This window comes from Camponotus floridanus, unplaced genomic scaffold (genome assembly GCF_003227725.1).
Source record: "Camponotus floridanus strain SB8 unplaced genomic scaffold, Cflo_v7.5 scaffold24, whole genome shotgun sequence".
NCBI lineage: Eukaryota > Metazoa > Arthropoda > Insecta > Hymenoptera > Formicidae > Camponotus > Camponotus floridanus.
In genome coordinates, this window is record NW_020229370.1 from 923,787 (window position 1) to 940,235 (window position 16,449).

Sequence of the window (16,449 nt, forward strand, 5' to 3'; positions counted from 1 at the left end):
AGAGAGTAGCATTAATTGAATTAAAAATGTTGTGAAGACGCGTGACTTTTGAATTTATGGGATCAATCACAGAATGAAACACAGTGATCATTTTTATTAACCGACGTATCGTAACTAGACATCCTTGACGATGCAATTTATTGTTGATCTTATCTGATAATAAAAATTTATGGTTCCGGCGTCGAAGCGCCGACGTCTCTTGATAGAAAGCGACGGGGGTCAACAAGCTAGAAGCAGCATTACGACCTCCTTTCCCTCCTCCCTATTTTCGTTTCAATTCCGAATGAAGAATCAATTCTGTATGGCTTACAATTGCCTATAAAGGGTAGAGATTTTTTAGATCCGTAGATTTATGGCTCTGTAAATTATTACTTGAAAAGAGACATATTCTTATTACAATTCATATACAATCTTGTTTCAAAATCTCCTTTCAAATGCAAAAACCATAGGATTATATTTTAAAAAGAAAAGAAATTCCTGCATCAGAACTAATACACAATTTAAATGATAATAATTTAATTTTCATGATAATAAAACAATTTTAATGATAATAATTGATACAATTCAACAAATTCAATTATTTCGATTTTTTTTCTTTGATAGTGTATAGAGATTTTTTTACAGGGTATAGAAATTAAAATCAGATGTCTCTTGACTTTTTTCCTCCCAAAGATATATTCTCTCTTTTTGAGTGTTTTTCGCACTTTTGTGGTCCATAACAAAAAGTTCAAAGTCATTATTTATCTCTATTTCATATTCTAATCTCCTTATTCTTTTCTTAAAAACGTTATAATTCCGTCTAGATAAGAGAATACGATCATTTTATACTGTTCTACGTGAAGTAAATTTCGCTTAATCTTGAAATCAAACGCAACACTATCTCGAAATTTTGCAATCGCGTGGCACTTTTGCTTTTAGATTCTGCGAAAATCGAGACAATCTTACTAAGAGCATTCCTATACGTGCTACGTAAAACGACAAACATCCTCGTGCGAGCTGACGTCATCCGCCTGTTTTTTTCTCGTCGTAAACGAATTCGTTGATCGCGCGAATAAAAATGTCACGAAGCAAATGTCAAAATCTGCCTTCCCCTCCCTTTTTCCTCCTTCCAAGGACCTCCTGCAGCCTAATTAAATTCATTCTTTAACGTTACATACTGTGATGTGCGGCTGATGTAACTGTTGTAATCTTCCAAGAAACGACGATGGTAAAATAAACGACGTGTTGCAGTGCCTATGTGTGCGTACGGGCGCCGTCTTGCCTTTCTGCGACGCGATTGGTCCAGCCTCCGGACGAGCCCCCACACGACGACACATCACGCGAGTGACGATGACCTTCAAACGATACCGCCGCGAATAGCGTTACGTTCGGCATAATGCGCACGAGTTGATTAGCGTATTGCGACACAAGGATTATTTTTGTGCCGATAAATCAAATTTTTAACGCTTACTCATCCGCGGAGGCACGTACAGGTACAGTCGGAGTAAGCAAAGTTGTCCGTACATTCCATTTTTTTAAAAGATACAGCGAACGGAATAATTGTCGATATTCATCCCATCTCGTAAACAGCTGATCGACTTATTGAATCGAGTTGTTTATCCTCGATAGATGGACCATCGCGTTCGTTCGTACCCAGATATTCAAGATTTTATTCAAGATTTATTCCCAGATATTCAAAATTTTATTCAAGATTCAAGATTTTATTCAAGATTTATTCCCAGATATTCAAAATTTTATTCAAGATTTTGGCATTTTTCATAAATATCGTTAGATAAATCCTTTTCCCTCCCAATGATGCTAAATTATGATTAAAAGACAAATACATATAAGGACGAAATGACGCTTCTATTTCGGAGCAAATATGAAATACTTCTCCTTTTTCTCTTACTACATTTCTCTTTTAATCAAAATAATGTTTTGACTCTTGAATGATATAAATTAAGACGATCACGTGATTACGATATAAACAATTCACAGAAATGGGCACGAACGGATTCGAGCGAGGACCAATTTCTTTTTTTTTTGGCGACGCACTCCTTTCGTCAAGAATATGCAATTGAGAAACCTCCGAACATTTTCCTAGCGCGAATCTACACTTATTTCTAAAGTTTACGTGTTTCAACCAAACCGGTGTGCGATATTCATATGTGAAACATTGTTACCCGTGAAAAATATCGGAGAACACAGCGTTTCGCGAGATTCGGTGCCAACGCGCGAACAGGTCGATTTGAAGCGATTTTTCACGATACGGTGACTGCAAAGATTGCAGGCAGGATTACGCTACTTATATATTTTTTTCGAAGATCGCCGTTTTCTTATATCCGATTAGTTACGGGAAATACATATCGATTTACATCTTACGTAAAACTTTCCGTATGCTATGCCTGTCCGATATTAATGTTTTATTCTTCCGGAGAATCCAAGGCCGCTTATGCAAGCGGCGAACAGTTGGATCGATCCGGGGTCGATATCGTCGCTGACACAATATACTCTTTCAATTGCGATTCTTTTATATCTATTCGTTATAGGTCAAGAGTGCAACATGATCGGGACGCATTTTTAATAGATATAAACTTGGTCTCGTGTCCGAGTTTATAAATTTTTTAGTTCTGGTTCTTTAGACAAACGAATATTCTTCATTGCTGGCGATTCCCAGCTCGCTACATTTTGTAAGTCTTCAAAATGCGCGATAGTCAACACTGATCTCTTAAAGTGAATCGGTAAAAATATCAAGCGATGATTAAGCAATGACTTAATAGTATGATTCATTGATTTTCAATGAAAATACTCATACTTTGTACTTCTACCTTGCTGATTATGACAAGATTATGACAAGATTTCAATAAAATATCAGTGACGAGCATATTTGCAGTATGTAATTCTTCAAGCTTTTCTATTTATTTTGGAAAGAAACTCCACGTGTCTAGGATGAAACATGTACAATAATTCAAATTTAAAATTATATATATTATTATTTTATTCTTAAAATGTATCCAAAAATCAGTCAGACATTCTTGGTTAAACTTAGATAGCTCTTAAATAAAATATAAATTATATAAATATAAAATATATTATTATAAATTTATTTGATATATGATGTAAGACTGATTGAAACAGTTAATCATCGCTAATTCATTCTTTTAGTAATTAGTGAGATTTCACTAATTTAGAATATTATACTGAGACTATCACAATGATTATTCATTTTTTTTAGTGACAACACACTGATTTCATTCAAGAAAATGCATCGATATAACAAATTGCAGCAAACGAAAAATGTGCTTAAATATGTCTGATAAAAATCAATTTACTATTAGAATTACAGGATAATGTATATAGATTAGATTCGAGATACAATTTGATATATCATATCATTTCAGATGTTTGTTTGCCAGGATATTATTTATTATTATTTATCTCATCTTCTCGATTGACAGATAGTTTTGAATGAATTTACTTTGTAGATCGACGGTATACACGTCAAATCGCATAGAGTGACGTTTCTTCAGCACGAAAATATTGCCACACGTTATTATAGCTGCACCGTATTTAGGACTGGTTTTACGTCAATGTCGGTTAACTACACAAACTCGGCTTGTAGCTAAATCTCTCTGTCGCTGGTCGGAGACAAACTTAGGCAGTCAATCAACATTGCTGAAAAACCGGTCCTGTATAATGCAAGGTAACTTTCGCGAATGAGAAGAACTTTCAAAGGTAAGAGCTTTGCTGCGAACTGCGTCTCTCTCTCTCAGGATTGTATGAATAGATAACAATCTTAGTGAATTCCAGATGGATTTTGCCTCAGCAGATTATTTTGTAATGATAATTACAATCTCGTGTAACGGTATAATGCAGGAGTAATTACAGTCATTGCTATACGATATAATTACACGTTGTCGTTGCTGCTGATTATCTCAATTTATAGCCACAGGTTTTATGAAATTTTCGAGATCGCGAGATGCTAATGCTTCTGGATTGTTAATTTTATCGCGTGTACTCAATGCGAGTACGCATATTATTGTAATAACACGATCTCTGACTTGTGTTCGTACTGCTGAGAGATATACAGACATGGCGACCGATGCTGAGGAAGGAAAGAAACATGGGCGAGGCTCTCCGATGAAAGGCGTTAAACGGCGCTGACGCAAATACTTGGAAACTTTCCGTACAGACGTAGGTAGGAGAAAGATCCTTTGTCTCTACGTTCATTCGCACCCATTTCACAGGAAGGAAGGCGGAGCGAAATTTGTAAAATGCGATTCAAGTTCACATCTGCCATTGATTATATGGCATACGTTTCATAAATAGCTCCCTAAACTTCCTAAAAATAGCCGGGTCCAGATCGAGGAAAAAACACAAACGTTCACAAATCAGTATCAGAAGATATCGGTATTTTATAACCATTTAATAATTTTATAAAAATTATATTTTATGCCACAAATTATGTATATATATAAAATTATTAAAAAGGTTAATAATAATTACTAATAATGAATAAAATAATAATAATAATTAATAATAATAATAGTAAAATAATAATAAAAAATAATAATAAATAATTAATAATTAAAGATTTTTCACGCTAATACAAATATGGATATAAAGTTCATAAAGAGACATCTATACTAGCGTTGTGAATTTTTTTAATACTTATATAATTTGCATTAATATATATTCATAATATATTCATTTTTGCACATATATACATATGATTTTCTATAATGCAAGTGCATAAAACGCGATAAAAACTACTGCCTTACATTGTTTCTATCTTAGTTACGTAAGAGAGAGCTACGTGATATTCCACCGAGTTTTATAATTTATTTGCATAATTCATTTGCATCTTTTACGACTTTTCCCCCCACGAGAGGGAAAGAAACTTTTAAAAAACAGTTTTACTTATTTATCTTTCATCTTTCTATCTTATAAAATTTAATTTCTGATTAATACTGAGAAAATATACATGTATGGAAACATATCTACTTGAGAAAATTGGAATTTTTTTAATACAATAAGACAATATATAGCGTTTCCCGTTTTGGAATCTACTTGAAAGTCAAGTGTATAATAATCGCGCATTGATAAATCATTTATGCAATTATAAATATATAAATATCATTGAACGATCAGATCGAGCGATCGTGTGCAAATTCGTTTTTTACAGCGCTGTAAACTTTGAAATTTAATACTTGGCTATCTCTATGCGCAATAACGTAATATTCCAGCGAGGCGATATAAACGGCCAACTTTATCAGCCGACAGCCGGGCATACAACTTTCCCACAACTCGATTCTCCTTGAAAGAAACGGCCGGCCACAGGGATCTCTCGACGAACGTGATGGAAGTCGGGTCGAGCCGGTCGAGCCTCCGCGGAAGCGACGTTCCCATTGGTTGTTGCGTTCCGCTTCTATCCTGCTAATAAAATTCAATATTGTTGCGTCACGCACGTACATTCTATTACCGTCATTATGAATTTTTATTTGACCGTCCGTAAGAAGGACACACACATACACGCGGAAATGCGATAACGCGAAAAAACGACAATCGTGACTCGCCAAAACAGTTTGCGCGATCAAAGTTTACATTGAAAAAAAATAGAAAAAAATATTGTATACACAAGGAAAATCTATATCGAAAAAAGGATCAGGATTGTTATCAATAATGAATCTAATTCTTAAACGCATTCATCCCCAGGATCGCCAGGGAAAGTTCCAAACTTCCATTATTCAAGGAAGTAGGATGTAGAAGTATATAATATTCTGTCTGCATTCGAAGAGTGCTTATGATGGAGTTTCTTATAATACATACATGACGAAATAATGCGTGGATCGACATCACGTCGATGATGATCGTGCTTGGACCATCTTCCCGGCACTTTCGTCTGCGTGACATTTGTCACGTGGCCTCGTGGCAGATGTTCGCGGGTTCTCTTCATCAAGGGCTCGATCCCAAAAAATTCCGGCTCACTCCACGAATCTCTCATCGCTCTTTTATCACGATGTATCGTTACATTATGTCGCCGATAGTAGAGCAGACGAGCATCCTGTTACCATGTCGCGTTACATTGGCGTGGCGATTGGATCTACTACGGGACGAGAAATTGAAATTAGAAATTCTGAGGGACAATTAAAATAATTTATTAAAATGAAATATTCATTAAAATGTAGACGGTCAGTATTGTATGATAATATTTTAAAGAGCATGATATGTTTTTGCTAACTGACACATCAATATGCATCAGTTCTTGATATTGACACGATTTTCAGTAGTATTTTCGCTGTAGTATATTCTTTGAACAAAATAATTTGATGAAATTTATACATCGACGCAAACAATACCGTTGGAGATAAAATTCTTCCAAAAATAGATTCATATAAAAATTAATGTAAGAGATAAAAAGGCAGATGATATCAGACGATATCAGATAATATCAAATCGCCAAGTAATATTCAGTATTGAATTAAATCGATGTTGAATTTTTAATTACATAATCGAAAGACTGAAAAATAGAACTAAAATTGCTACGTAAAAAATAGCTTTACGAAAGAGAAACGACACGAGTTACATTATATATATATTATAATTTTGATTGAAAAAAAAAAAAACATTCGATGTCAGAGCTTGAATTTACAAAATCGCCCGCGATATTGCGTCTCGCTGAAATATTCAACCTTGAATATTACGCAAATGATTGGACTTTTGCGTATCGTGCTTATCATACGATAAATCAGCGGAAGCAAACAGACATGGGCTTCGAGGCGTTTCGTCAATTTCGACGAAAACATTTCGCGCCGAACATCTTTCTTCGTCGCTGGTTTGCGGCCATGGGACATCCTCGGCCACGTCTATTTTCACTCGTACTACTTACCGCGCACTAGATTTAGAAGAGAGGTGTATAAAGAAAAAAAAAAGAAGACGGGTTTCTCGATTAAAGCGAGCTATTATAAATGATGCCGTTGCACGTTCCATCTACGCAAGGATCTTAAGTGGCGCCAATGGATCGGACCAGTATGCGAAGGTCATTCCGGTCAGCCAGGGGCTCGTCGTTGCGTTGGACCAATCGACGATGGCCGTTGTAGAACGCCTTTCAGCCTGGAATGTGCCGCATGGTAACAGCAAATCGCATACGACGACGTCCGCTGGTCGTGGAGGGAGAGTTGAGTAACGACGACTCCCGGCGACGTGGATTCTTTCGACGCGTTAAAAGACACCTCTGAAATCTCGGTCGAAGATCACGTGAGGGAAACCGCGTGACCGTGACATCGGTTAAAAAATAGAGTAGCGATAGAAATTTATTTCCACGAATTTCGTGAAAAAACAGAAACGAAAATTTTCTCTTTTCAAGAGAATTCATGAAAATTAAGAATTCGTGATTTAATTAAAATATTTGATTACTCATAAGAAGGATTCACGAATTCTTTTCTATTTTATGTATGTATATTCGATATTTACTTGCAGCTTTGATTTAATTGTGTACTAGATACAATTATAAATTAGTATCATTATTTCCAATGTCCATTTAAATGAAAAAGCAAGAAATTTAAAAACGAGGCATAAATGAAATTTTTAAAACAACGAAATATAAATTATTAATTTTTTAATAAAGAAAAAGAGAGAACAATTTTAACAATATTGTAAAATTTATCTAATAAATTTATTAAATTTGTTTAATTCGATAATGATATGTACTTTTAGGATAAAATTATTTGAAACGAATCTTCTTAGAATACCTTTCTTTTTAATCTCTTAAAACTTTTCAGTTGTTCTTGTTTTTTTCTATATCTTCTTATTTCCTCCTAGAAAAAAGATACTTAAACACAAATGTGCAATAGTAGTCATTAAAGTAAGTTAAAACAATCGGATACCTGCTGTTGATAGTCAATATCTTCCTGAGCATTTAATTTTTTTAAATCATTTTCTAAGCATTTAATTTTTTTTAATCATTTCCTCGGCATTTAATTTTTTTTAATCATTTCCTAAGCATTTAATTTTTTTTAATCACTTCCTAAGCATTTAATTTTTTTTAATCGATTTTTATAGTGGGCACAAAGTTTCGTAATCTAATTTCATCTCTCTCTCATGTTTATTACATACAAGAGTGTTATATTCGTTGTTTTTACTTACAAAAGTATTCTATACTCTTGCAAGTATTTGTTTTCTCTCTCTTTTTTTTACTTTCTATCGCTTATACCAGTCATAATTTTAAGTTTCTTTTAAATTTTTGGATATAAACTTTGCTCGAGTATGATAAATGTTTATATTCTTATATTAATTATATGATAATGTAAATATCTTATTTTATACAATTGATAACACATGTACGTCGATAAGACAGATAACGCTATAACCAGCATAATTATGTATGAAATAAAATTATGTGCAAATATACGTAAATGATTATATTTTAGAAAGAAATTAAAAAATATTTTTATATGACAAAACAATCCCATATTTTAATCATCATACTAATTAACTGAAAGATTATAACGTAAAGAATTATAACATACATGTTCGAAATTTGTCAGTAACATTGAAAACGCTTATTGGAATTTTTTATATAGATATGTTTTCTTGTAAATAGATTCTTTATTACGTAATAAATGTACAACATGTGTACAATAATCCTGCACATATGTAATAAACAAATTTTGGACACTATAATACATTTAAAATTTGCCAATATGGCGTTCATTTAATCAAATCACGCTGGTATTTGAATTTCTATTATATACAGAATAAGTAAAAACAAAAAATATATTGAATATAAAAAATCAAAAAGGATTAGGGCTCATAAAAGCTGATTAAATAAAAAAAGAGTATGTTATTTAGCTTTTTATGTTGAAGAAAAGACATACATTATTCATTATTATTAAAGAAAATTTTTACACAATATAAATGCATTTATTTATTGCTTCTATTTTATTAGCCCTATTCCTTCTTCTTGACTTTTTATATTCTACAGAATAGCTTCTAAATGTATAAGAAATACGGTGATCTTTTTAGCTTGATTATAATATTATAAGGTAAAATAATATTATAAGGCTTAAATATATGGCGAGTATAACAGATCTATCTAATACGATTGCAGATTTTATACATTGTTCCTCAACATATTTTCATACTTTCAAAAATTTTGTTAACTGTCATTGCTTTTGGAGTCTATAGATTAGATTTAGAATCACATAGTCACTTTGATAAACGACATGTAATAATTTCAATTAAAAAATCGCATGGTTAGAAATATTATGTCAATAGCCAAAATATACAGATGATAAGTATATAATAGACTGTTCTCTATGTGTAATTCTTAAATTAAACTGCAATAGAGAAATTGTAAAATTCACAAATTCCTAATTAAAATTACGATACATAATAATCTCAATCAATACAAAAAATTACATGATTTAAAAAAATATACATCTTACATGTACACAATTTATTACTATCAAAGGATCACGATTTTCTGCCTTCTATATATGTTACTATGTAACATTCCTGATATTTTTTTACATATACTAATGATGTATTGGAAAATGATAAATTTTCTTATCAAATACAAGCATTTCTATATGGATCTACATACACTTTTCATATTTATATATTCAGACTATTTATTTTAAATAATATATATCATAACCCTGTTCTCAAATACATAAAATGCTTGTTTAAGTAATCTAATTATGTGCAACAGTTGTATAAAAGACAATAATCAAATATACATTCTAATTTTTAAAGCTTTCCATATAACCAGTTGTTTACGCTTTTCAGAACGTTTATACTTTTTAGGAAATAATGAAAGTAAAATATTACAAAAGTTCACAATTAATGTATAAATTAATGCGTATAATGATATTACTTAGAAAAATGAAACAAAACATACTGTCTAAATTTAACTGCAAATTCCTATAAATTTATAATAAATTATTCATAATTTATGAAAATAATAATAATAATAAAAAATTATTTGAATACTTTATACAAACAATACTATTATTTTGCAAAAAAAGTTAATTGTTGCGTTAGTGCTTAAGGCACTTAGGTGAAAAAAAATTCGTTTTATAAATATCTCAAAGTTAGAACTATTTATCATAAAATTAAAATTATTACTGTGGATTAAGCAGGCAGTGCCAATACTTAAGGAATGTTTTGACATAGTATGTCTCGTATTCTCATATAAATGCAAAATTAATATAATATATATGCATAAAATAATGCAGGAATGTAATAGCTTATTTTAAAAATAATACTTACAAACACAAGCTGTCTCAGACTCGAGTGGAATGTAAAATTCGAAAATAATAATTTTTTTTTAAGATTTTTCTTGTGTAGAATACTTTTCAAAAATAGTTATAAAAATAAAGAAAAAAATTTATTACATAAATATATAAGGCACGGATTAAAGAGATTGATTTATATTAGAATCTTAAGTTTTACAAAACTCTAAGAGAAACTAAGCTACGAATAAGGCTTTGGCTTCAAAGTAATATTTCTTCTCGATTTTTTTGATATTTTTCTAATATCAATGCCAATTAAATGTTTTTTTTTTTATATTTCTTATTTAAATTTTTATAAATTATAAAAATTCATTATATTAGTTACATGTGACTCAATATGATATTAGAAACTCAATATTCTAAAATTTTATTATTTTAAATTTTTGCACACATCTAGACTTTAAAGTAGTAAAGAATTTAAAGTATAAAATCAGAGGCAGAAATGACATATTTAAACTACATCGTTTAAATATTTACAATTAAATTATCTCTCTCTGAAACTGTATAAATATTATATTCTCTAAATCGATCGTGCCTATCATAAAAAAGAAAAAAAGAAGAAAAAGACCTTGAAGTCCTGCATATAAGAGTTTAGAAGTCAAAACTTCTGAACTAACTCATAGACTGCTAAAAGCTGCAACTTTAACACAAGCTGCAATAGGATAACGATAATATCTCGTTAAGGATATGATTACTCTTGTAATCAAAATCCACCTTGACTAACATTCTAACTTACAAAAGTATTGTAACTCAACAATTTGTATGCCTGGCACCTCTCATTAATGGAATCAAAATACTAGGGCTTTGAGCTTGCCTGAGGAATGGATGTTGCAATAATTCAGCTGCCGTGGCCCGTTGTGCCGGGTCGCGCACAAGCATTCGTTCAAGAAAACCTTGAAGACGTGGACTAACCTGCAAGACAAAATGTTGTTCATATTTTGAATTTACAATTATATTTTAAAATATTAAACCACACGCATGTGTATATTAATAATAAAGATAGGAATCTTTAATGTTATGTCTAATTTGATGAGAAAGATAATATTACTTTGTGAAAATTCTTTAATTTTGGTGGCGGCATATCCCTGATGCGTCTCATAGCTTGTAGAGGTGGTTCATTGAAAAATGGTGGCTCGCCATCAATCATCTCAATGATCATTATTCCTAATGACCAGATATCCACTTCAGGTCCATATGGCAACCTGTAAATGAATATACAGTTAACATTTTTGGTTTTATATTTGTCTAACAATTGTGTGAAATAACCATAATATTTAAAGCTTTACATACTAATAGAAGAGCTATTTCTTTTATTTTGATTTTTTAAAAAATGAAAGTTTTATGAAGAGAGAATTACAAAATTAATAGAAAAGTATTACTCGTATAATTTTTCTATAGTGATCAAGTATAATAAAAATAAACATAAAATTTATTGCATTTAGTTTTAAAAGTAAATAATATAAATTCAAGATACCTTGATATGACTTCGGGACTCATCCAATATGGGGTTCCTACAAGAGACTTTCGCTTTGGTAATTCTTGAGAGACTTGAGCACAGAAACCAAAATCTGACAGTTTTACTCTGCCATCTGCCGTAAGTAATATCGAATCCGACTTAATATCCCTGTGTATAACACCCTGCGAGTGTAAGTACGCCAGTGGTTTAAGGCACTGAGAACACACTGTGGCTATTTGACTTTCGTCCATCCTTGAGTGTGTTACAATATCAGTTAGCGCACCTCCCTCGAGATACTCCATTACGACCCACAATTCATCGTCTACCAAGAAACTATCATACATTTCGACTATATTTGGATGATGATAGTCTCTCATAATGACAACCTCGTTGAAAAGTAATTCGCGTCTTTGTTGTTTCCTCAAGTCCATTTTCTTAACTGCAACTTGACGATTTGTACTCTTATCTGTAGCTATGCATACGGTTCCTGTACTGCCTTCGCCGATCTTCAGGAAATTCTCTAAGTTTTCTCTTGGATCACCTTGGCTTACCTAAATACATATATAAGATATGTAAATATATTACACATTTAATGTATATTTATTGTAATGTAATAGATAAATTCTTTGAGAATAAAAATCCTACATACCACCATCTGTAAAGCAGCCCTAAACTGTTCATGTGTAAGTCTCTGATCCGTTTGTTTGTTGGCATTATTTGCACTTGTACCAACCGCCAAGTTTCCTGAAGAGACAGCACTCTTCATGTTTTGATTTTGATCTGGAGTAGAACTGCTACCTGATACTGTAGACGATATGCTTGGCTTTGATAAATTATGCATTGATTGAGAGGTTTCCATTGGTTTCTTCAAATGTGACTGGAGGTTAGATGGATTTTCAGGCATATTATATGCCTGAGGATATTTATTAATGTTATGTGAACTCAATTGACTCAATGGTCTTTGCGAGGCTATTGAACCTACTGGCGAGATTTTTGGCTGTAACTTGTGTAATAACACATTTTGACTCACTTGATGTTCTCTCGATGCCTCTATAGATGAACCCTAAATAAATAAATAAAATAATATTATTACATTAGTCATGTTGTATATTAACAAATATACACATGTCCTTGTCTTAGAATACAAGAGGTAATATTACATTCACGTTTTAATTTTTGAAATAATTTTAGATTGCCTCTTGTTGCAATAAATTGAGTTAATTGAGATGATTTTACTTGATATATGTAACTATCGCTTAAGAGGAATAAGATATTATATTATTAAATTATTTTATAAAGAGATTATAAATGTAAAAATATTATATAAAGAAGCTAAATACAATTATGCAATATCGTATGATTAATTACCTGTACATTGCCATTATATTGAGCTGATGTCATTTGAGAATTTAGTCTATGAAATTCTGGATCTGGAAATTGGGGATTATTTGGACTTTGTACTGGAGCTTGTGAATTAATAATAGGACTTAGGTTTTGGAAATTTATCGATAGATTTGGTACATTTGATCCAGAATGAGTTAAGTTTGGCGATGATTGCATATTAGGATTAAGATTTTGAAGGTTTGGTATCATGTTCTGCATGCTGGAACTTAATCCGCTTCCAACGCTCGGAGAATTCTGTCTCAATTTATCAATGTAGTTAGGTGGCTTGCTAAAATTTACAAAGCCTTGATTTATATTCGAAGGTACTTCCTGGCCTTCGGGGACGGATGGTGGAAGATTGCTTGTATGCCTGCAAGATATAATTATATTATAATCATTAATTTCATCAAAAAAGCTATAAGTATCTAAAAATTATTCATAGTAAATATGAAACTGCTTCATTTATTTATATCAACTATTATATAACACTATTTACAATGTTAATCTTCAGTAAGTTAATAGTTTCTATTAAAGTTATTAAAAATACCTGTAATCTTTCCTGAGTCGTGGTGGACTCGAAGAGCGTAGGGAATTGGAACGAGCAACTGTACTGGTCTTAGGCAAACCATTCTCGACAATTTTCTCGTTGACAAGTGGTCTATTTATTCTAGGATCGTGTCCTCTTACAATAGTCTTCAAATCGAGGATCTCAGTAGGTGTGATCTCGCTAGGGTCGACCAGTGGCAGTGGTCTGTTGGTTGATTTTAGAATCTGATTATTCCCAACTATCGAAGCCCATTGGAGTGGTAGTCCGACAAACTTGCCCTCACGTTTGTCAAATCCGGTATGCACCCTGTGCTCAAAGTTGGTCGGTGTGGAGATCTGTGGTTTCTTTTTCTTCTTGGTAAACATTGTCCCTGCTTCAAGAAAACAATCATCAGCGTACTATCTACTAGAAACCGGCGTAAATAGAATATATAATAACGATAATTCCATCTACATCGTCTATCATCTGTCTACATAAAAATAGGAGACGAAAGCACACGATTTTACAGCTGTCAGATCGCACACGCCTGTTCCGCCATCGCGGCATCCCCCGCGAGCATTTCTCGCCGACACCGAAGATCAGCGATCCACGTTACGGGGGGAGGCTTATCACGCGTGCGAGCCGCGGGAGTGGCGTGAAATTGGTGAAAAAATAGCGCGTAGCGAGGAGGAAGCCAAATGACAGCAGCAACGCCTACCGAACGACGATGCGATTTCTGCAACGTAGCTCCACCGAGGCCCGTCCGCCTGGCTTGATTGTCGCGCCTAGGGCTCTCTTCCTCGTGGAAAATCTCAGAACGGGACGTGGTGCGCGGACAAGCGATACAGCGGCGAAACATAGGCGATGCTGCGCGTTAAAACACGTAAATACGCCATTCATCCATTCTCGACAGATCGCACACCGGCGCACCACGCGGTAAGCTTACGAATCTTTCGCGGCATTTAGTTCATGACAATTTGCTGAAACGTGTGTGAGCGCGCGCGCGCGCGCTGAGCACACGTGATCGAGGTGATATAGTACGCGGTCGCACCTGCGCGAGCGGAATAAAGCGGACCGGAAACGGTAGACGGAGAGAGTACGAGAGAAAGCGATTTGATGAGATCGAGGTAAAAGAGCGATCGCGCGAAAATTCATCGAGCGTTTTAACGCGCGATCGTTCCGGTTCGATGAACTTATGCTTAGAGAGAGTCGCACACCTGTATCTTTTTAATTTCAAGGAGATACGCCTCCCGATTGTCTCTTGAACGAACGTTGAATTAATTAGCGATTAAAGCAATGGGAAGAATATGTATTAGGGAATCTGTTTTTACGATAAAATATATACTTCGTAGAAATACTAGAAGTGTGTTTTTCTCGTTTTTCAAAAATTTATATTCTATTGAAAACATTTCTTTATTAATATCTATTTAAAAAATAAAGGAGAATATTACGTAAATATCAAAATTATATTTTATTTTAAGATTTATTTAATATTTATTAATTTTATTATAATATTTGTTTTATTATTAGGCAAAAAATAAAACAAATATCAATAGCAAGCAAAAAATAAAATAAATATAAAAAATACAATAAAATTATATATATATATATATATATATATATATATATATATTGTAATAAGTAAATTGTAAATCTAAAATTAATAAATATCCGAAGAAAAAATGTTAAATGTTTTTAAGAGCAAATAAAATATTATAAGTTTATGACTGAAATATGCAAGATTCTTATGAAAAAGAGATATTTAAGATTTTATTATTTCTTATAAATTTTAATTTCTTTGCATTAGTGTCATTTGTGATTCATTATAAACTGCAAAGCACACACACACATATAAGTAATATAACGTTACGTAGCAACGATTAATGATGATAGTGAAAGCGATCCGTGTTTGATATTTCTCTGAGAGAAATTTCTAACACTTTATAGAATAATAACGTGACCCAATTTACTCTAGTTATATTTGTTCTATAAAATATAATCAGAATGATCTCAAAAGAATCAAATAAGAAAAAGTTGATTCCGAATCAATCAAAGAATATATATGAAATTCGACGAATCACTGCGTAGATTATGGAAATAAATTAACTTATAGCAAAAATGTCTATTAAAAATATATCATTAAACGAGTTTTTTTTATAGGCTGGCGATAAGGAGAAAAAGATACGCGAAACGGGAAACAACGGTTGAGTTCAAACAATTGACCCTTAGAATCCTGACACAGTTGCTAGAGTGTGAGTTATTATTCGGTCAATTTTACGGTTTAATTACTCGTTAGTTAAGCACGCTAATTAAGACAGTAGGCGTCTTCAAGTGGCGTGACTGAAGTGATTTTCACAATTTGTACAGGGAGACTTTTTTTGAAACAAATCGTAAAAAATTTATATTTTCATGTAAATGGAAGTGATGAATATGTTCCTGACAAAAGACAAAAATAAAAAAAATCTATTTTATAAAAATATGTTTCTCGTATAAAAAAGCACAACTTATATTTTTGTGATTAATCTTTCGCTTTTAATTAAGTTTACAAACTATAGTAAAATTTAATTTTTATATTTTTTAATTCTCTTTTTTAAATAATATTAAACAGAATTAAAAAATTGTAGAAATATTAAAATGAGAACAAAATTCAAGTAAAATTTGGCGATTTTAAGTAGGAGCTAGATAATTAAAAAAAAAATGATTTGACTGCTCAAAATATCAAAGTAGAAATTTGAAATTGAAATAAAAAATCGGAGAAAAATTTCTCGGGTAAAGTATGTTTTATTCACTTCTTACCATTTGTCTCGCGT

At 32.3% G+C, this 16,449-nt stretch overlaps 1 protein-coding gene and 1 long non-coding RNA gene across 3 annotated transcripts; both read right to left on the reverse strand.

Moving 5' to 3' along the window:
• Window positions 1-4,962: 4,962 nt before the first annotated feature.
• LOC105249244 lies at window positions 4,963-6,935 on the reverse strand. The gene is made up of 3 exons (XR_889034.3): window positions 6,869-6,935; window positions 5,809-6,085; window positions 4,963-5,412 (listed from the first exon to the last, which is right to left on the reverse strand). It is a non-coding gene; the product is annotated as an uncharacterized LOC105249244 (long non-coding RNA).
• A 3,842-nt stretch (window positions 6,936-10,777) lies between these two features.
• On the reverse strand, window positions 10,778-14,590 carry LOC105249243 (serine/threonine-protein kinase PAK mbt). Of its 2 annotated transcripts, none has more exons than XM_011254564.3 (7): window positions 14,358-14,590; window positions 13,661-14,030; window positions 13,099-13,483; window positions 12,380-12,793; window positions 11,749-12,281; window positions 11,323-11,476; window positions 10,778-11,186 (listed from the first exon to the last, which is right to left on the reverse strand). In XM_011254564.3, the coding sequence occupies exons 2-7, from the start codon at window positions 14,023-14,025 to the stop codon at window positions 11,025-11,027; spliced, it is 2,013 nt and encodes a 670-aa protein (XP_011252866.1). In that variant the 5' UTR covers window positions 14,026-14,030; window positions 14,358-14,590; the 3' UTR covers window positions 10,778-11,024. The 2 variants fall into 2 exon arrangements, with proteins under 2 accessions (XP_011252866.1, XP_011252865.1); XM_011254563.3 differs by having other exon boundaries at window positions 10,779-11,186; window positions 13,661-14,033.
• Between the last annotated feature and the right edge of the window lie 1,859 nt (window positions 14,591-16,449).

Coding starts and splice junctions, on each gene's coding strand:
- LOC105249243 (XM_011254564.3), bottom strand. CDS start 14,025: ATGTTTACCAAGAAGAAAAAGAAACCACAGATCTCCACACCGACCAAC. Junction 12,282..12,379: donor GGGCTGCTTTACAGATGGTG/GTATGTAGGATT, acceptor ATATGTATTTAG/GTAAGCCAAGGTGATCCAAG. Junction 11,187..11,322: donor AATTAAAGAATTTTCACAAA/GTAATATTATCT, acceptor TTTGTCTTGCAG/GTTAGTCCACGTCTTCAAGG.